Genomic DNA, 21,817 nt, shown 5'->3' with positions numbered 1-21,817 from the left:
GGTGCATTCGTTGATGAGGGTCGGCCCTTGGCATTTCGCTTGCCGGAAGGTGCGTTCAGGAACGGAACGAATTACTTTCAATTCAACGAAAAGTGGTAAATGAACTTCCGAAAAAATGTGAAAATAAATTAAAAGTGAAATTATTCGTGCATTCTATTTAATGATCAAGCATTCCCTTCGAATTAGCAGAGAAAAAACTATAAATTTTGAAATTTCAGATCCGGGGCTCTTTTCTACCGGTTTTTGCTAGAAAAGTGAGCAAAAATTGCGGCGGCTAATTTTTTCTCTCGTTTGCTAAAATTTCAGTTCGATAATTTTGCTAAATTGATTGCTAAGTTTCTAGCTGGTCAAATTTGAGCAAATTTTTGCTAATTTCCGGCCTCGAAAATTTTGTGTGTGGTAGTGCCACCTATACTGGGTTGTTCGGGACAGTCTCTAGAACACTCCTGATATAGTGGCTACGAGTTTATATCGAGGTTTTTGAACAACATTTTTCAAACATTGAAATTGCATTTTTTTTTTATTTTCAAAACAATTCTGCATACTGAACTTTGAAACCCTATAACTCGCCTCTGACCCTAGTTCTGGTAGTGCCACCTATACTGGGTTGTTCGGGACAGTCTCTAGAACACTCCTGATATAGTGGCTACGAGTTTATATCGAGGTTTTTGAACAACATTTTTCAAACATTGAAATTGCATTTTTTTTTATTTTCAAAAAAGTTCTGCATACTGAACTTTGAAACCCTATAACTCGCCTCTGACCCTAGTTCTGGTAGTGCCACTTATACTGGGTTGTTTGCGACAGTCTCTAGAACACTCCTGATATAGTGGCTACGAGTTTATATCGAGGTTTTTGAACAACATTTTTCAAACATTGAAATTGCAATTTTTTTTCATTTTCAAAAAAATTCTGCATACTGAACTTTGAAACCCTATAACTCGCCTCTGACCCTAGTTCTGGTAGTGCCACCTATACTGGGTTGTTCGGGACAGTCTCTAGAACACTCCTGATATAGTGGCTACGAGTTTATATCGAGGTTTTTGAACAACATTTTTCAAACATTGAAATTGCATTTTTTTTTATTTTCAAAAAAATTCTGCATACTGAACTTTGAAACCCTATAACTCGCCTCTGACCCTAGTTCTGGTAGTGCCACCTATACTGGGTTGTTTGGGACAGTCTCTAGAACACTCCTGATATAGTGGCTACGAGTTTATATCGAGGATTTTGAACAACATTTTTCAAACATTGAAATTTCATTTTTTTTTCATTTTCAAAAAATTCTGCATACTGAACTTTGAAACCCTATAACTCGCCTCTGACCCTAGTTCTGGTAGTGCCACCTATACTGGGTTGTTCGGGACAGTCTCTAGAACTCGCTGACTTTTAGCTACTCAGTTCAGAGTGACGGATACTCAGTTGTCGCCAAAACCGCACTTACTCAGTTCTGACTAAACGGCCTTTACTCAGAACTGACTAACTGCCCTTTTCGCGACTTCTGAGTCGGGGTTACTCAGAATGCGTGAAAGATTTCGGAACGGTTTTTGACCGGAATTTTTATGCTAGAAAAGTAAAAACCTGTATAAATGTTGATAAAATGATGGATTTGTTTATTCAATGAATAACAAGTCGAAAAATTGCACATAAATCTTTATTTAAAAAAATATCCTTGATGTTGAACTATTTTATTTTTCTGTTTGTCCCCCGCCGGGTTATACGCCTCCTACGGGACTTTATTCTGCGTTACCGGATTGGAAATTTTTCTTTTTGACCAACGCAACCACTGCATGCCTGTTTTTTGATGAGATGATGTTTTAGTTCGTTCCTGGACTTTTCTGCCGGTAAATATGCTACGCATTCGATGAATGTTTTATTACGCACCTCGGATTCGACAGAAAAAACATCGCGATTCCCTGTAAAATGATCAAAATGACGTTATGATAATTAGATTACCGTTAAAAATTTACATTTACCATATAAATTTCTCAATTATTTGTTGTCGAAAACAAACAAAGTCGACTGCCTCGCAAAAACTGATCCAAATTTACTCAGTTGTCGCCTTCAAGTTCTCAAATTTGCTGAGTGTCAATTTTCGAGTCATCTGAGTAGTCGTCACTCGGAAAAACTGAGTCGTTTTAGATCAAGCGACGGACGCGCCATACAAACGGCGATGTCTGAGTAAAATGGAGTCGGGCTCTGAGTATTTCAAAATAAGCGAGAACACTCCTGATATAGTGGCTACGAGTTTATATCGAGGTTTTTGAACAACATTTTTCAAACATTGAAATTGCATTTTTTTTTTATTTTCAAAAAAATTCTGCATACTGAACTTTGAAACCCTATAACTCGCCTCTGACCCTAGTTCTGGTAGTGCCACTTATACTGGGTTGTTCGGGATAGTCTCTAGAACACTCCTGATATAGTGGCTACGAGTTTATATCGAGGTTTTTGAACAACATTTTTCAAACATTGAAATTGCATTTTTTTTATTTTCAAAAAAGTTCTGCATACTGAACTTTGAAACCCTATAACTCGCCTCTGACCCTAGTTCTGGTAGTGCCACCTATACTGGGTTGTTTGGGACAGTCTCTAGAACACTCCTGATATAGTGGCTACGAGTTTATATCGAGGATTTTGAACAACATTTTTCAAACATTGAAATTTCATTTTTTTTTTCATTTTCAAAAAAATTCTGCATACTGAACTTTGAAACCCTATAACTCGCCTCTGACCCTAGTTCTGGTAGTGCCACTTATACTGGGTTGTTCGGGACAGTCTCTAGAACACTCCTGATATAGTGGCTACGAGTTTATATCGAGGTTTTTGAACAACATTTTTCAAACATTGAAATTGCAATTTCTTTTCATTTTCAAAAAAATTCTGCATACTGAACTTTGAAACCCTATAACTCGCCTCTGACCCTAGTTCTGGTAGTGCCACCTATACTGGGTTGTTCGGGACAGTCTCTAGAACACTCCTGATATAGTGGCTACGAGTTTATATCGAGGTTTTTGAACAACATTTTTCAAACATTGAAATTGCATTTTTTTTTATTTTCAAAAAAATTCTGCATACTGAACTTTGAAACCCTATAACTCGCCTCTGACCCTAGTTCTGGTAGTGCCACCTATACTGGGTTGTTTGGGACAGTCTCTAGAACACTCCTGATATAGTGGCTACGAGTTTATATCGAGGATTTTGAACAACATTTTTCAAACATTGAAATTGCATTTTTTTTTTATTTTCAAAAAAATTCTGCATACTGAACTTTGAAACCCTATAACTCGCCTCTGACCCTAGTTCTGGTAGTGCCACCTATACTGGGTTGTTCGGGACAGTCTCTAGAACACTCCTGATATAGTGGCTACGAGTTTATATCGAGGTTTTTGAACAACATTTTTCAAACATTGAAATTGCATTTTTTTTTTCATTTTCAAAAAAATTCTGCATACCGAACTTTGAAACCCTATAACTCGCCTCTGACCCTAGTTCTGGTAGTGCCACCTATACTGGGTTGTTCGGGACAGTCTCTAGAACACTCCTGATATAGTGGCTACGAGTTTATATCGAGGTTTTTGAACAACATTTTTCAAACATTGAAATTGCATTTTTTTTTATTTTCAAAAATGTTCTGCATACTGAACTTTGAAACCCTATAACTCGCCTCTGACCCTAGTTCTGGTAGTGCCACCTATACTGGGTTGTTTGGGACAGTCTCTAGAACACTCCTGATATAGTGGCTACGAGTTTATATCGAGGATTTTGAACAACATTTTTCAAACATTGAAATTTCATTTTTTTTTTCATTTTCAAAAAAATTCTGCATACTGAACTTTGAAACCCTATAACTCGCCTCTGACCCTAGTTCTGGTAGTGCCACCTATACTGGGTTGTTCGGGACAGTCTCTAGAACACTCCTGATATAGTGGTTACGAGTTTATATCGAGGTTTTTGAACAACATTTTTCAAACATTGAAATTGCATTTTTTTTTATTTTCAAAAAAATTCTGCATACTGAACTTTGAAACCCTATAACTTGCCTCTGACCCTAGTTCTGGTAGTGCCACTTATACTGGGTTGTTCGGGACAGTCTCTAGAACACTCCTGATATAGTGGCTACGAGTTTATATCGAGGTTTTTGAACAACATTTTTCAAACATTGAAATTGCATTTTTTTTTTATTTTCAAAAAAATTCTGCATACTGAACTTTGAAACCCTATAACTCGCCTCTGACCCTAGTTCTGGTAGTGCCACCTATACTGGGTTGTTCGGGACAGTCTCTAGAACACTCCTGATATAGTGGCTACGAGTTTATATCGAGGTTTTTGAACAACTTTTTTCAAACATTGAAAATGCATTTTTTTTATTTTCAACAAAAAATCTGCATACTGAACTTTGAAACCCTATAACTCGCCTCTGACCCTAGTTCTGGTAGTGCCACCTATACTGGGTTGTTCGGGACAGTCTCTAGAACACTCCTGATATAGTGGCTACGAGTTTATATCGAGGTTTTTGAACAACATTTTTCAAACATTGAAATTGCATTTTTTTTTATTTTCAACAAAAAATCTGCATACTGAACTTTGAAACCCTATAACTCGCCTCTGACCCTAGTTCTGGTAGTGCCACCTATACTGGGTTGTTCGGGACAGTCTCTAGAACACTCCTGATATAGTGGCTACGAGTTTATATCGAGGTTTTTGAACAACATTTTTCAAACATTGAATTTGCATTTTTTTTTATTTTCAACGAAAAATCTGCATACTGAACTTTGAAACCCTATAACTCGCCTCTGACCCTAGTTCTGGTAGTGCCACCTATACTGGGTTGTTCGGGACAGTCTCTAGAATACTCCTGATATAGTGGCTACGAGTTTATATCGAGGATTTTGAACAACATTTTTCAAACATTGAAATTTCATTTTTTTTTTTTATTTTCAAAAAAATTCTGCATACTGAACTTTGAAACCCTATAACTCGCCTCTGACCCTAGTTCTGGTAGTGCCACCTATACTGGGTTGTTCGGGACAGTCTCTAGAACACTCCTGATATAGTGGCTACGAGTTTATATCGAGGTTTTTGAACAACATTTTTCAAACATTGAAATTGCATTTTTTTTCATTTTCAAAAAAATTCTGCATACTGAACTTTGAAACCCTATAACTCGCCTCTGACCCTAGTTCTGGTAGTGCCACCTATACTGGGTTGTTCGGGACAGTCTCTAGAACACTCCTGATACAGTGGCTACGAGTTTATATCGAGGTTTTTGAACAACATTTTTCAAACATTGAAATTGCATTTTTTTTTATTTTCAAAAAAGTTCTGCATACTGAACTTTGAAACCCTATAACTCGCCTCTGACCCTAGTTCTGGTAGTGCCACCTATACTGGGTTGTTCGGGACAGTCTCTAGAACACTCCTGATATAGTGGCTACGAGTTTATATCGAGGTTTTTGAACAACATTTTTCAAACATTGAAATTTCATTTTTTTTTCATTTTTAAAAAAATTCTGCATACTGAACTTTGAAACCCTATAACTCGCCTCTGACCCTAGTTCTGGTAGTGCCACCTATACTGGGTTGTTCGGGACAGTCTCTAGAACACTCCTGATATAGTGGCTACGAGTTTATATCGAGGTTTTTGAACAACATTTTTCAAACATTGAAATTGCATTTTTTTTTTATTTTCAACAAAAAATCTGCATACTGAACTTTGAAACCCTATAACTCGCCTCTAACCCTAGTTCTGGTAGTGCCTCCTATACTGGGTTGTTCGGGTGGCTACGAGTTTATCGAGGTTTTTGAACAACATTTTTCAAACATTAAAATTAATTTTTTTGTTGGAAAAATTGTCTTCGCTTGTCTACGGTGGGAGACGAGAGGGTCAAAAATCTCATTTTTCTGTCCGCGTGGTATCTGAAGGGCCCCAGAAGTATTTCTTCAGTTCATTAGTTATGTCTAATAAAAATTCTATCCAATAACAATAACAGAAACGTATAAGTCGGTTCCAAATAAAGCTTAAAAACATTATAGCAGAGCTTATTCTAGCGAATCATAGATGGCGCTAGTCTAGTGAAATATTTCAAAACTGACTAGCAGTGGTTGAAATGTTTTGTTCCTAGCTATGAAAACGTTTTGTTCCTAACTTGACACAAGCCGCCCTCGGTAGTTTTCTTCTTTTTCGCTTGCTTTTCATTCTGGGCAGCCCCGTCCGGTTCTCCGGACTCGTTGACTCGCTTTTTCTGTTTCTTCGGCTCAGCCGGAAGTGGGGTGTCGAAAATCGAAGGCATTTTACTCATACCTGGAAAATGTAAATTAGAACATATCCTTGCAGGTAAAAAAAGAAGTTAAATTTGTGTTATACCTTGTTTTGTTCCGTTTTAAGGCACATAAATTGTAAAATATTTAGAACTTGCAACGAAAAACGGCTTTAAACAAACAATGCCAGAAAATGTGACCGGTGTGGTATTGGCTTTCAGGTCAACTGTCAAATTCGAAGCGTTTTTCCGCGTTAGGCCAAGCGTTTGCTTTATTATGATTTTGGTTCCATTTGGTTTTGTTTGAACTGCAGGCTGTGCGGGCTCACACTTTTATGCAATTCTCACGAATTTTATCAGCCTTTTAAAAATGTTTCTTACGAATGTTTTATTAAAAAAAGCGAAAAGCAAGTAAGTAAAACCATTCTGAAATTAGCGAAGCAAAATGAAAACTATTGAAACTTCCGTTTTTCAGAAATATCCTGGTGCTGATGGAAAGTGCCGTGAGCGGACATCAGTTCACGCAAATCCGTGAACGTTTGGCCGACAAGCTGGAGCTGATTAGGTTCGATCCGTATAGTAAGTCTATAATCAACTAAGATTTTTTTTTAACTTCACATTAACAATTATGTTGTATCTTTTTCACTACAGTTCAGCGATTCTCATTGTATCGGGAACGTCGTCGCGTTCGAAGTTTGAATTAATCGGAAATGGTGGTTCGTTAGTGAGTGTTTGAATATATTGTTATAGTAATGCTGAGCTTATCATGTTCTGAATTCGCTTCGAAAGTCACATTTTCATTTATCTTGGGATACTTGTTTAGTTAATATCAGATTCAAGATAACTGAAGCTAATTTGTGTTAATAACAGAATTTATTAACTCCCATTGATCATGCGTAGAAGGCATTGATCGAAGCTAAATTTTAACCTTTAAGTCCTGCAAAATTTTTTTTTATAAATTTCAGTGGAACTTACACTGTTTAACAAAAAGTTTAAGAATGAGTTCCTCTATTGAATCATACAAAAATTATCAAGACTTGAAAGGTCCTTTACGATTTTATAAATTTGCGTTGGAAGGCGAATGTCAGAATTGAGCACGCATCGAAAAGCCAGTTGAACAAAATAAGGCTCGGCAAGCTCCCAATCCATTTTATTGTAGGTACGACATTTCGCGACGGCAAAAAAGTTCGAGAGATATCGAAATATCAGCTCAAACTTCGTATCGTATTTTTCAATCCGATTCCGACAATCGCGGAAGTGTGGTAAGGATGTATTTTATGACACTTTATTTTGGCCTTCGTAATGGAGTAGCTCTTGACTGGATCGATCGAATGTAGACCGACGTTAGAGGACCGACGAAGTGCAACCCTTCAATAACGGGGCAGCTGAACGATCTTGATCTGGCTGACGATATTGAAAGACCAAGTCGATGGAAGCGTATGCCAAAAATTTATTTCGAACGCCAACGAAACCTGGTTCAGGAAGGCTCGATTTGCTTTTACGGGTCTTCGGAACATCTGGCTGTCAATTCGGATTACTCTTGTACTCTTGTAAGGGGGAGATTTCTGGCTTTCTTGGCCGATGTCTTCGGAAGAATGTATAAATCTTTATTTCGAATCGTAAGCTAGCAGTTACCAATGGCGAAGAAGAGGCGAAGCCTAGCCGCAGAAATTGGAAATGTCGACAAAATCTTGACTGATATCAGAAGAAGCGGTCTCTGGATCGCCAACAGTGGAGATCCTTTTTTCGGCCATTTACGTTGGAAGATCAGAGATAAAACCTTAAGTAAATAAGAAATATCGACAAAAGTTCCGACAATGGAATAGTGATATCTTCTACTAGAAACAGTTAAAACACATGAACACCTTCGTCAGTGATGTGTGGTGATTGATTCGTTTATATATGTTTATTTTTTCCTTCTAATTATTAATCTGTGTTTTATAAGCTTTTTCGTCACTACAATTTTCATACCGAGACGGAATTCCACCAGTAACTTGTGGATGAACTTTTTAATAGTAATCATAGAGCCTGATCGTGTGTATTATGTGTGGGAGTTGTGTGTAGTAAGTTGATGTTTTCTCTTCTTTTATATAGGTCTTGTAAATATTTTTTAAATTTAATCACAAAATCAAACCGGATTTCTCTACTTATTGATTTTTGTATTTGATTGGAGACCTCGAATTTTAACGCTCGGAGTTACATGAGTTCATAAATACTGGATTTGAAGTTCGTTTACAATCGTTTGTCATATTTCAATCCATATGTTTATGGATTTATGCTGTCAAAGGAAGATTCTGGGATATAGGTAGTATCAACCATTCATTCGGAAAACAGGAAATGAAACGATTGCTTTTAAACTTTTGGTTCATAATTTGTGATGATTACATTGTTGTTGCTGTTTTTTTCTATCTTAAAAAGTAACGACTAGAAAACATACGTTTTTTTGTTTTTTCTCCTTTTTTCCTTTTTAATTGTGTGTTTTTCTCTTTGAGAACGGTTATTAGTTTAGTTTGTTTCTTTCTTTGCAATTGTGAACTTTGGAGGAGAGATTCGTTGAATGACTTTTATAGTTTTATATTCGACTACGAACGTACTATTTAGTTGTTTTGTCAAGCAGTGAACTTAACCACACTTGATTTTCCTCTTTCTCTCTCTCACATTCTTGCATTGTGTTTTTTGTGTGGTTCTAAATGACACGAGATATTTTCTGATGGGAAACAGGAAATTTCACCGCCACGTTGTTCTTCGTTGATAAAAAAGTATAGGGTTTGATTTGTTTTTTTTTATAGGCACTCATGATTCTTGTTGTAGTTTAAATGTATCGAGATTTGTTTATGAATAAGATGGATGAAATTGATTATTTCTTAAGTGAAAGTTGGTGTAACATGGCGTTATAGTTCATTTTCTGTCTTTCGATACACCGAATCCTACTGCGGGAAGTAAGGACAGGTGATTCTGCGTTTTGAGGGAGGGGGGAGTTTTTGAAAGAAGGATTTTCTGTTCGCTTAATAGTAAATGATACTGTTGTTGTCCTATCTGATCATTATACATATTAAATATATTATAGTTTTGGTTTCCCATTTTTTCAGTAACTTGTTTAAAATTTGGTATGTCTAGTTTGCAACTGTTTAAATACGTCTTGCTTATTACTTGTTTCATTTTGAATTAGTGGATTTAAAATTGTTCTTCGATATACACTTTTTGTGATGTGTGTTTTTAATGCATATACTTTGGGGTTATCATGTTCATAAATATTTACGTGCCATCCGTTTATCTGAACGCACGACGAGCTTCCTTGGATAAAATATTTAGTTTCCACAATTAAAAACAGCTTTGATTGCTTCCTGAAAATGCAGCTAAAGGGATTGCTTCCATTAGATTTTTATCCAATCTATTCGTAAAATTAAACAACGGGGGCGCTAGATAAATTATCCTATGCAATTTCTAATTGACCTTCTTAAAGAAAATGGACATAACAATCAACATCTATCAGAAGCTGAAAACATAAACAAAAACTTCTCTTGATAAAATCAGGAAAAAGTTTAATTATATTAACATCAACTGCAAAATAAAACTATTCTCTTTCTAACTCAATAACTGTTCTTCATCTCATTTTTAATAGCATTGATATAGTACTTAATTCTTGTCCTGCGATTACTAGTCAATTTGATTCTTTCCTCTATAGCAAAAATTTCTTTTGTTCCCTTTCATTTTCATTAGATTCATAGTATTAAATGTATGTTTTTATTCTTATTTGCAACGTTTAAAAACTATCCCTCATGGACTTTTATCGTCGGGTTGGGTGAAAAGTCACTCTTCCCTTTGTTTTTTTTTTCTCCCTTTAAAGTTTCCTCATAGGAAAAAAAATGTTACTAAAAACAACAACTAATCTCACTTTTGCGTTTGCTCTTTCCTAAAAGGGTTCTATCTCAGTGATAAATGTAAGTAGTTAATACTCTCTAGTTCAGTATAATATTTTCTATCTTCACCGTTTATGTGGTTTGCCTAGATTCTTCAAGTTCAAATTGATACATACTTCTTTACCACTAAGTTTGATAATGGAGATTTTGTTTTATCTTTTCATTCTAACATTTGCTTAAAATATATGGGGTTTTCGTACTCATCATATACACGTTCAGTATGTTTTTCTTTTTATATGTGTGATCCATAAATATTTCCACAGTTTCTTGTTTTCTCCTTGTTTTTGCGCTTATCAACCTAAATCAGTTACTTTAGTTCTAAAAGTTTAATTAACGAGATAGTATTTCGCTTCCTTTTGTTCTTTCTCCTGTTATCCACCTCCTGGATTTGCAGAGAAGAATAAGGGCGGGCGGCCTGTTTATATAAAAATTCAGTTCTTCTGGTTGGGTATAAAGTTTATGTTTTTTTTATTCATTCGACTCCTCGCGTCGCGCTCTGCAACTGGGCTACAGGAGTGGATTTAAGCGTAGAACTCCAACTTGCTGATCATTTTGTACTCCTCCTCATCAACTTTGTACATGTCGATTAGCTAGAAGATAGAAAAAGGTTAATTTTTTTGACCAGATGCGCTTTTGAAAACGTTATGATTAGCTTCATTAAACAGTACCATATTGTTAGTTTTTGTCCTGTGTAATCTTTACTTTAAACTTTAGGTAGCTACTAAGTTTGAGCGGACTTGAAAGATACTTTGTATTGTAAAGTTGATGTCCTTTGATTAATTAACAAAAAATAAGTGCTTTATTGAAGAAGCAAAATTATGTACCTAGTACTTAAAAACTTTAAATTAATTATTCTAGAAATGCTACTGAAGAATTAATTATTATTGATACACATATTTTCAAAAAACAACAATATGGTAAGTAACTATTTGCACAACATCTTTCTACGATCAATAGTTCCAAAGCCTGCGTTAGCGTCATTTCAGTAAAACATTTTTTTAAAGTTTGTTAAGAGAACAAATATTAGTAGGGGGTAAGTAAGTTAACGTATAAAAAAACGAAAGTAAAAGAAAAACATAGCTTACGTGTTTGCAGCAAACGAAAGGTCCAGTTTTTTTTGAAGAATGTTACAACACAAACTAAACAGTAAATTAATAGCATTTCCGGTGGCTTAAGGTACACACACGTTCGAGTGTTTCTTTCTTTCAATTTTAACTCTAGGTACCTACTAGAACAAAACAAACTAATCGTTTCAGGTATAAAAATAAATAACTCGCTTTGGCAATTCTTAACAAGAATGATCGGTTGAGAAAATAAAAAATGACAAAACTTAATAACAACGCTAAGAGATACTTATCAAATAACGGTGTAACACAGATCAGTTTGGCAACGAAATAACGATAGGTATAGAAGAGTTCGAGAATCATTGAAAAACTAAAAAAAACTATAACACGACATTTCTCGGAAAAAGTCGTTTGCGTTCTTTAAGAACGAGCGAGCACTACTACAAGCATGTGTAGCATTTGTGACTTGAGGCTAACTACTAGTGGATACATAGGGTCGTGATGTCTCCCCGATTGAGATACGTTAGAAACGCGCTAGTAGGTACTACACCACTGTTTCGAGGGTTACGATTTCCCGGCAAGCGTTCTGTACCTTTTGGACATCGTTGTCGAGCTCTTCCAGCTGCTTGTCGTGGGTCACCTTGAGCTTCTCCTTCTCACGACTCTGCTTGATGCCGGCGGTCTAAAAGAAAAGAAATAACGTTTTATCCTAATATCTACCCTAAACAACCCTCATTCTTCTCACCTTCTTTTCATCCATAAAACGCTTGATGTTGTTCTGTTTTTTCTCTCGCAATCGACGATCCTTTTCACCCTTGGTTTTTAGAGTTTTATCGTTCGCTACCTCCTTTGAAGTTTCGACCGAGATCTTGGCCTGGCGACTGTTCAGTTCCTTGACCTCCCGTTCGTGTTTGGCCTCCAGTTGTTTCATCTGGGCCGCCTGTGTCGTCTCCATCAGCTTTCGCAGGATCTCTTTCTGATCGTCGAGCTGCTGCTTCAGCAGATCCCACTCTTCCTTCTTGTGACGTTCGATCATTTCGCTCCAGGCCGCGTTCTGCTCCTGTATTACCTTCCTTATAGCTGGATCGGCCTTGATCTCCTCTTTGCTTTTGCCCTTGATGAGGCGCTCGATGGCAGCGTTCTGTGTTTTCTGCACACCCATTCGTTCCTTGGCATGCTTCTTTTTAACGCTGTCTAGCTCCTTCTGTTGCTTCTTAGCCGTCTTTTGGAATCCCTTCTCCTGTCTCAAAGATTCTACCGTGATTGGGTCGAACACCAGCGGTGGTTCGGTTACTTCGGTAGTTTTCATACCTTTGCTTGCATCGGCAGCAGCACCGGAACTCGACTCTTCGATGCCCATGGCTTTCATGTTGTCAGATCTTTCTTTTGCGGCACCCATGAAAGCACGAGGATCCGAAAGAGCATCCATGAAATCTTCGAAGCCATCGGGTACATAAATTTTCAGTTCAATATTACAGAACAGCATAGGAAGAGACATCGGGAAGTTGGCGTCCGTTCGTAGAGAAATGTGTCGATAACCGCCTTGAAGACCATCGAGGGGAAGTATTCTTTGACCGAGGAGTTTACCGTTTTCATCATAAACTCCGAAACGAAGCACTGCGAGATCTGGCAAGACAACCTTACGGAAGAGGAACGGTTCTTCATTGTACACTGGATTGAGACCGTTGGCTGGAACCAAACGGGTGCGGAACTCCTTTCGGACGGTATCCGAGGGTAGACCGTACATATCGACTTCAACGTATGTTCCAACTTTCTTATCAGACAAGAACTGACCGGCAATAACCTGCACGGCACACGATGCGGCAATCACACCATCGACTGGTGCATCGGCAAAGGGATCGAAACTTCGATCCGCTCGACGCATGAAGTCCGGTTTCAAAAGGTAGCCACAGTTGTTATTGTACTCGAACTTACCCTGATTGAGTTGCATTGGTAGATCGGAAGTTTGGAAGTTCAGAGACACCATCTGGCAACCGGCATTCCAGAACACTTGCGGCATATAGTTGGACGAATCTGCTCGTGTTCCCTTGGGGTAAATTCGCGACATTTGCCGCTTGTTGTAGTTTACAAACTCGATGGCCTGTTGCTTCAACAAGTTCATTCCGGCCGTTTCCGAGAACGAGGACATGTTGTGGTGAATGTTCTTCTGCTCGGCGTATTCCATCGTTTGGAACTTGATGGGCTGCGCGTAGTTGACCATTGACGATAACCAGGGATGTACATTGGTCGTCGAACCGGTATACTGCACGACAGGAACTTCTTCACCGCCATCTTGTGAAGCAGCTGCCGTTGCTACCGCTGGACCTTCTTCAACGCCATCCATCTTTCGCACCGCACTGGCATCTTCCTTAACGTCATCCTCGGCAACGAACTCGCCCTGCATGAACAGTTCCAGCTCCCGTTTTTCCACGTCTGGCTTCAATCTTTTGTTCTTGATCAGGATCTTTCGTTTCAGAGCCGATGGTGGGGGCAGCGGAGCACCGGGTTCAAGCTGAAGGATGGAGAAATTGGTTACGTGAAAAGTATTTTTAAAAAATTTTCTAAAAAGAACTGTAGGCCTCAGCTTATGCCCTCGAGAATTGCTTAGGATTACCCGATTGTGTAGATTATCGAATTATGTGAGAAATAATGAACTTTGTTGATAAGCTTTCTACAAACTTTTATCGAAGTTGAAGAGATTGGTTAAGATAGCAAAAGCCACGTGCAAGAGAAAGGCAATGGCTATGTCAACCATCTCAAGCCTTGCCAAACAACGATTGAAGAAAGCCCGAATCAGCTAGTCCACTCACTAAAGCTTAGTTCTTTTAGAAATGGGACACTTTCATTTGCTAATAGCTCGTTAACTAGTTATTGTATATTAAAAATTTGAACAGCATTTTGTTGCCTGTAAAAAGTACTATTCGACCTATTTTTTTCAAAATTTAAAATTTACGCGTTTTTGAGATATGTACGATGCTTGAGAAAAAGAAAAAAAAAATTTTGCACAGATTCCTTTAAAATTCGTCATTATCAAATTGATAGCTGAAAAAACCGTTGATCATTCAAAGAATTACTGAGTTTATGTGGTGGATAAGTATGCAAACACTGTCAATAATGTCCACAAAGTTCAAATCAAGCATTGGAGTGAAGCAGATGATCGGCAACAACGGTTAAGGATCATCAAGGAATGCAAGTCTCATACCAGCATTTTTAATTTTCAATAAACGAAAAGCTAAGGGTAGATCGCTGAAATGTCCAAAACAATTTTCTCCGATAAGCTGAAAGTGTTGCCTAGTGATGACTCATTGAAATCCAACCTCAAACAGCCATTTTTTGATAGTTCCAAAGCTCTTAAGCTGTAAAACCGGTACCGAAAAAAAAACGTTCAAAAATGTGATAAAAAATAACCAAATTTGTTCATTTCGAAACAACTGTATCCACTAAAATGCTTCCAGTTTCCAGTTTCCAGAGAAGTATTGGACCAAAAAGTATCAGAAATTGAAGAAGGAAGGTGAAGCCACCTAAAATATAGATTTTACAAAGTATAAGTTGGAGAAACTGATCAATACCATGACAGAAAAAAGTGTGCGCCGGCCAATGGGAGACACCAAGAATAAAGTAGAAATTTCTTTTACAAAAAACGGTAAATATTTTTTTTCAAATTTTTTCATGAAATATCATAACATTGCCTACTTTTCCTTCATAGAAAGTATTTCGTTCAAACGAATGGTTTTTGAGATACAGGCATTTGTAACTGTCCCATTTCTAAAAGAACTAAGCTTTATACTGGTAGACATGTTTGGATTGGAACCCCTTCAAGATCCTGTGCGGTTACCAAACGAGGTTCAATCAGTCCAAAATTCACTATCAATGGCCCAAGTACCTATTGTAGTGGGAGCTCAACCGATCCATTGTCCAGAGAATGACGTTCCTGTAGGTATCAACAACCCTGTTCTTTCTAGCCAATCACGAGATGAAGATTTCCATGACGCTGTTGCTGGTTGTGGTTCATCTACGGAGGTTTTCATTCCTGTATCCATCAGTCGGCCTCAACGAATACGAAGAATCCTTCTAGATTTAAATCAAATCTATTCTAAGATTAGAAGGGAGGAAATGTTACCACGTGCAATCATAGTAATCCAATATTCAAAGTAGGTCAAATCATAGCAATCAGGATTGTTAGGCATTCGACTGAGAAGATTTCACATTCATTCTGTAATCATCATTTGAAGAATAGAGTCATATTCAACAAACTCTCTTTGTGAATACAAAAACTACACTCTACTTTCTCTGTACCTAGTGGAACTTGTTAAGAAAAAGGATCAGTATTAGGAAAAATGATCGGAATCGTAGCGTGAAGACGCGGCCGTGTGTTGTGACAGACGCGAGTCTAGGATAAGCGACTCGCAATCGGCACAAGACGAAAAGAATATCAGAGTGGACGAGAACGGCTTGACGCTAGAAGGTGTCATTCAACGAGCGGTGGGCTTAACGCGGGGCACAATAGATCCAGTCAACTTATATGCTTGCCGATGACATTGCAATAGTCGACAGATCACCTCCGGCGGTGGAGGAGATCTACCTCAAACTGAAAAGCGAAGCAGGAAGGATTGAGTTGATGATTAATACCACTCAATACGTCCAAGACGAAGTTTATGCTGGCTTGCGGATTATTGCGATGGAGCACACTAGTGCGACTATTGCCATAGTCAACGTACAGCTTAATCGCAATTCTTAAACTCATAAACTCATTTAAGGGTGATTCAGAGCAAAAGTTCGAAAGAATCTAGGTGGAATGATTGATACGGAGGGTAGCGGATGTGAAGATATTCCGACTTGTTCTAATGTTAGGGATCCTTCATATAAAATTTCGAGGGGTGATGGACGCAATAAGTCTATATTGGAGTAAAAACGATCGAAAACCTCGACTCAGGAAAATACCATTTTGAATGACCTATGCTTTTCGCGTGGTACAAAGATATCCTGCAGGAATAGTTTGTGGCGGGTCGCTAGTTTAGGTCAATAGTCTGTTGGTGAAAAAACAGAGTTTGGGAAAACAAGAAGCTTTGTTTATTGGACTGAAAATGAACTGTGTATCGTTACGATCGATAGTGAATTTCAGAAATCTACTCTCTACTTCGGAGATTTGAATTTACTTGGACTAAAGTAAGAAATGGTCAGCTTGGACTAAAGTAAGTGTCAGCACATTTAAAGAGTCTTTACACTGGTGAAACAGGCAGAAGCCAAACAGCGTTATCTTCAAACGAACAAACATTTCTGTATGGCTCATGAATAGGTTAACGAATCAAATGGCTTTGAAACTAAGCTTTAAAATAGTTCCTATTGACTCCAAGTCTCTTGTGCGATGGTTCGCTGAAGCATTCACTTATGGAGGCTCGAAAATTTGCCACATTGGCTGTGATTGATATTTAAACTTACTGGCAGAATGTTGACGAACATATTCAGAGAAGTTGTATTGCTGTTTATTGGGAAAAAAATCTGACTTGGACGCCCTATCTTCAAATATTTTCATTTTCACGAAGCTGAGCATAGAGATAACCAGTAAGCTGACAGGTAAAAAACCTGGCAATTCACTGGTCATCTCCATGCCGTTGAAATGATTTATGTTTTACATGTTTAAGTTTGGTGGATGATGGATATCGAAGAGCGTAAAAAACCTGAAAAGAATTTAAGAAGTAGTTTGATATTACCGGGTAGTCTGGTAGTGGTTCCTTCAGCAGAAGATCGCCCAGAATTTCATCACAGTATTTCGCTAGTTTGTACTGCTGCGCCCGGCAGCAATGGTTCTCGAAGGACAGAATCACAGGATATTCCGAGGTGACGAAGGCCGTATCACGCAACGCATAGATGACGTCCTGGATTGAATAATTTATTTTAATATAATAATCAGAATTTATTATAGGTTTGAATAACCAACCTTGAACAGAATATCGGTACACATGGCCATACCGTGGGTGATGATGGGTTCCTCATCTTCGCCTTTCCCATCCCAACAATCCAGCTCGACACAGCGACACCCGGCCAGCAGTGTCTGTCGATACATTTCGACCGAACTTTTGCCACCGAACTGACGCCCCGACAGGTACGTATTGTGGGACGAGTTGATGTAGTAATGCGATAGGGGCTGATCCATGTCCATGTAGATATCTAACCGATCCAGAAACACTGGTGCATTCTCGTCCGACATCAGATACCGAATCAGACCATCTTTGGTTAGGGTTTCTGTTGAAGAAAAAAAGGTGTCAATCAACATGTGTTAGATAAAAAGAGGATTAAAAAGTAATCTTACTAGCATCTCTGGCGGCTTCGTCCTGCTCATAGGTTGTGATGATCTCGAGCGCTCGCTTCTCATCGTACAGCGGGTACAAAATTTCGTTCAAACGAGGATCACGTTGTTTCTCGTTGAGGAAGTTGATGAACTGCTCAAGATTGATTACGTTCGCTTTGCCTTGAGTGCTATATTTCAAAAATTGAAGGAGAAAATTAGAATCGAATTAGACATGACATTAGTTTACAACATACATTGAACGGAACAGTTCCTCGATGTCGTTTCTGGGACAAATTTTGTGATACAGCTCGTAGAACTTTTCGAAGGTGAAGTCTGCCTTCTCGATGGCATCGTTCTTGCCACTGGGCAGTCCGAGATCGGCCATAATTTGATAAACCAGCTTTTCCGTTTTACCTAAAATTGAATGAATATGTTTTATTACTGCTCGTTATCTTTAAGTAATGGCAACTTACCGGAAGCGAAAGTTTTGGCCACTACCTTAACGGGTACTTTGCCTCGAGGATCAACTTGAAATCCTAACCTCATCCAACTGAGGAGGGAGCACGTGAGTGGGAAGGGGTGAAACAAGATTAATAAAATTTATTAGTTTACCATCCAATAAATGTCATGTCAGGAATGTTTTAGCAGTTTAAAATTAATTACAACAACACGAAATATACATACATAGCTGTAACATAATTAAATGTTACTCAATTGAGACAGGCGTAAAAAATGACACCACGTGAAGCATGTTAAACAAATGGGATTAAAAGTTTAGTCGATGAGCTGCGATGATGTATGAGCATGCAATGATACTACACAAAGTAAGGACAATAAAGAGCGTTATTTTTTGTTACATACAAATGGATGTTAAAAGGAGCGACACGCTATTTGTAGTATTTTGTATACACCTATTTCTAGTACTTTTTATACAATAGGTCATAGAACAATCATTACATACTATTGTGTGATATCTTCTAATTTATTTGATAAATATTTATAAACCTTCATAGAAAATCCGTCTTTTACAGTTCATCTTGAATTCCATTTACATTAAAACTCATCCCTGAATTTGTAAAATAAAATTTAAAAAAAAGTGATACAAAAACAGTAGTTCAATGGTCTGTTTGCGATTTTAAATTAAAAAGAAATTCTGAATCCATGAAAGCGCCCATCAGAATACCGTATTCCAAGAAAGAAGAACTGCAAGTCTGCCGCACGCGCGCCAAACAGTCGTGTCAGGCAGGCCTCTATCTATCTACTCAATGAATGAGAGACGAACGGGAATGAGAAAGTGCGAATTTATTCAATTAAGCACCGCGGCTCACTCATTTGCATGGGCAGATGGATAGAGATAGATGGATCGCATCATTCCATTGCGCAAGTTGATTTGATATGCTAACTAAATTGAGTTAGTTAGCACATTGAATCGGGACTGCGGGACTGGACGTCGGAATGGATTAGATCGAATTGATCGTATTTGAGCACCGATCGTGGCACGTGAGCTGGATTTGGTGTTTACATTTCTTTGAAGCTTTCCTAGTCCTATTTTGATTTTTTTGTGATGAATATGAAGGTTGTTATTTGTGAGTTCAAATTCGTTCTTACAGCCTGTAGGTATAACCATGAAGATCGAAATGCAAAATCTCGCTGAAGGTAAATTGTTCTTACACGATGTTTTTATTTATCTACATGGTTTTCCGTCTCACGGCATAACCTGATAAACAATATTCCCCCGATTCATTCGATCCATGGCAACCGTACTCAAATTTCTCGGGCATCCCACATTCGCCAGATCACGATCCACCTGGTCTAACCACCTAGCTCGTCTCGTTCCTACCGGATTCGCTGGCAACATCTGTTTTGCAAGACAGTTGTACGGCATTCTCGCAACCATTCCTGCCTAGCGTATCCGGCCAGCCTTCACCGCCTTCTGAATACTGGGTTCGCCGTAGAGTCACGTTAGCTCGTGGTCCATTTTTCGCCTCTACACTCCGTTCTCCTGCACGCCGCCAAAGATGATTCTTTACACTCGTCGCCCGAGTACTCCGAGTATAAGCAGGTTCTCCTCGAGCGATATCCAAGTCTCGTGCCCGTAGAGGACAACTGGTCTAATGAGCGTCGTGTTCAGTTTACACGCTCTACATAGAAGGAAACAAGGCTTCCATAGAATCTTGGGAGTTTTGAAAAGTTAGTGAGTTTATATATTTTCAGGGGTGTGTTTACCTGGTAAAAATAGTTTAATTTATCCGAAATGGATAAAAATCGAGATGCAATTTTCTTCCATTTATTGAGAAACGTTACGAAACTTTACACACGAATGGTTTGAGTTTGAGGCGTTTGAGGCGAAATGAAAATGTTTGTCCAAAACAAGCCATCATAATGCAAGATTGTTTCCTACGCCCGCTCCCGTATTCAATAGTCAAAGTTCGTAATAATTAAGCCCGTTTGAAACACGTTCTCCTGGTGCACTCCTGGTTCAACTTTCAAATGAGGTTCGTTGTTATCACAAGCAAGACTGACTCGTTCAGATGAGATGATGAAACTCTTCTAAATCTATAGCCACCGAGTACTTACGATGGCACAAAGCAAATCCAGAATCAAATCATGCCCTTGAGTGTTTTAAAAAAAAAATGAGAACCCACCCCGTTATCCGTATCTATACCTACATCTCGTCTGAACGCAAATCCAGCTCTGTCTGGTTACGACAGCTTTGGCAAGGAGAAAATTCTCTATATTATGGGGAAGCCTAGCTAGCTGGCTGGAGTGTTCTCGCTTCTCTGTACCTTTCTCACAACGACAACAATACTGCTGCAACCAGTCATTCGTAATTGAGTTATTCTTTATCTATCCTTCCCTTCACCCCACGGCTCGACATCTTTTGGCTCTTGGCTATTATCCATCCATCAGTATCACTTACGACGTAGGGTTGGGACCAATCGGGATGACATGATGGCCAAGTGGCAGTAGTTAGAGTAAGGACTAACAGAAAGAGAAACCGATCTCCTCCAAGAGTCACCTTTATAGTTGGTTGTTCGATGTATGATGTTGATGATGCGTGATTACCATTAAAGCTGTCGGTAATGGTTGGATAATTCATGCATTTTGAACCCCTTTGTTAGGTGTCGTTTCCAGATGGATGGACGGTCCCTTTCGTTTCAATTGCTGTCAATTAGTTTACGGATTGGAGTTAAAGTTTCTCTGAGTTGGAAATATGGGCGAATTTTGAAAACATAAAAATCTCACAATCATGGTCACGATTTTTTAACGAATCTTGTTTACTTCTCCAACGTTTTGATCCTTATTGGTCCATCTTCAGAAGATCTTTATAAAGATAAAAACATTGGATAAGTGGAAAAGACGTTGTTTCTTCTTCAAAATCTGCAACTGATACTACCGATTCTTTTCCAATACAAAACATAACTTGACGAACAATATTCCTCCAATTCACTCGGTCCATGGCAACTGTTCTCCAAATTTTTTGTCATTCCACATTCGACAGATCACGCTTTACTTAATCTAACTACATCGCTCGTTGCGCCCCGGCTCGCCTTGTCCCCACCGTATTGTCAGTGAACACCTGTTTTGCAGGTCAGTCGTCTTGCATTCTAGCAACATGTCCTGCCCAGCGTACCCGTCCAGTCTTCGCCACCTTCTGGTTACTGGGTTCGCCGTAGAGTCGCGCGAGCTCGTGGTTCATCCTTCGCCTTCACACTCCTTTCTCCTGCACGCCGTCAAAGATGGTTCTTACTCGTCACTCGAATACTCTGAGTGTGTGCAGGTCTTTCTTGAAAAATATCCATGTCTCATGCCCGTAGAGGACAACTGGTTTTTTGAGCGTCGTGGATTTCTCCGTAGATCTACGGATTTTGAGCACTTTTACGGAACGATGCTCCAAATCTACGGATTTTCAGCTTTTCCTACGGATTTTTTACGGATTATCGAAAATAGTTAGGGAATTATACGGATAAACGAAAATTTGTACCTGATGACCAAAACCAGAAGGTCATTATGTTTAATTTTGCCACAATTAGCATATTTTTCGGTTTTCGTCTAATTTACGGTTCTGAGCGGTTTGCAACCTTGTAACGCTGCGAACGCTAAGTTTCCGGACCGCAGTTGCTTATGGATTCCATAGTAGGCACGACTGCCGCTGATCATTCTCAGCCGGATCTCACGTCTGGTGTCATTTTCTACGGTCGTCGTCGTCGGTCGTGACCTTGTTATTACTAGACAAACGGGACTCGGATCTTGGATCCACAGGCCAGCATATACTTCGTCTTA

General features: G+C 38.6%; 2 protein-coding genes and 1 long non-coding RNA gene across 5 annotated transcripts in view; 1 reads left to right on the top strand and 2 right to left on the bottom strand.

Moving 5' to 3' along the window:
• Positions 1-1,640: 1,640 nt before the first annotated feature.
• On the bottom strand, positions 1,641-6,509 carry LOC129757441 (uncharacterized). The gene is made up of 3 exons (XR_008739703.1): positions 6,368-6,509; positions 1,977-6,304; positions 1,641-1,916 (listed from the first exon to the last, which is right to left on the bottom strand). It is a non-coding gene; the product is annotated as an uncharacterized LOC129757441 (long non-coding RNA).
• On the top strand, positions 6,508-7,019 carry LOC129757439 (39S ribosomal protein L33, mitochondrial). Its single transcript, XM_055754665.1, has 3 exons — positions 6,508-6,671; positions 6,736-6,839; positions 6,912-7,019. Exons 1-3 carry the CDS (start codon positions 6,631-6,633, stop codon positions 6,962-6,964), a joined length of 198 nt encoding a protein of 65 aa, XP_055610640.1. The 5' UTR covers positions 6,508-6,630; the 3' UTR covers positions 6,965-7,019.
• Positions 7,020-8,130: 1,111 nt separating this feature from the next.
• Positions 8,131-21,817, bottom strand: part of LOC129756576 (1-phosphatidylinositol 4,5-bisphosphate phosphodiesterase-like) — a 130,203-nt gene continuing 116,516 nt past the window's right edge. For all 3 annotated transcript variants that reach the window (XM_055753484.1, XM_055753483.1, XM_055753482.1), the window contains exons 6-13: positions 18,007-18,083; positions 17,788-17,947; positions 17,555-17,721; positions 17,183-17,487; positions 16,956-17,120; positions 11,990-13,756; positions 11,837-11,926; positions 8,131-10,770 (exon numbers count right to left, since the gene is read on the bottom strand). In XM_055753484.1, the coding sequence (XP_055609459.1) occupies positions 10,702-10,770; positions 11,837-11,926; positions 11,990-13,756; positions 16,956-17,120; positions 17,183-17,487; positions 17,555-17,721; positions 17,788-17,947; positions 18,007-18,083 (2,800 nt within the window). In that variant the 3' untranslated portion in view covers positions 8,131-10,701. The remainder of the gene's footprint in view (positions 10,771-11,836; positions 11,927-11,989; positions 13,757-16,955; positions 17,121-17,182; positions 17,488-17,554; positions 17,722-17,787; positions 17,948-18,006; positions 18,084-21,817) is intronic.

This window comes from Uranotaenia lowii, chromosome 3 (assembly GCF_029784155.1).
Source record: "Uranotaenia lowii strain MFRU-FL chromosome 3, ASM2978415v1, whole genome shotgun sequence".
NCBI classification, from domain to species: domain Eukaryota; kingdom Metazoa; phylum Arthropoda; class Insecta; order Diptera; family Culicidae; genus Uranotaenia; species Uranotaenia lowii.
This window is presented reverse-complemented; position numbering and strand designations above follow the sequence as displayed.

Coding starts and splice junctions, on each gene's coding strand:
- LOC129757439 (XM_055754665.1), top strand. CDS start 6,631: ATGTTTCTTACGAATGTTTTATTAAAAAAAGCGAAAAGCAA. Junction 6,672..6,735: donor TTAAAAAAAGCGAAAAGCAA/GTAAGTAAAACC, acceptor TCCGTTTTTCAG/AAATATCCTGGTGCTGATGG. Junction 6,840..6,911: donor GATTAGGTTCGATCCGTATA/GTAAGTCTATAA, acceptor TTTTCACTACAG/TTCAGCGATTCTCATTGTAT.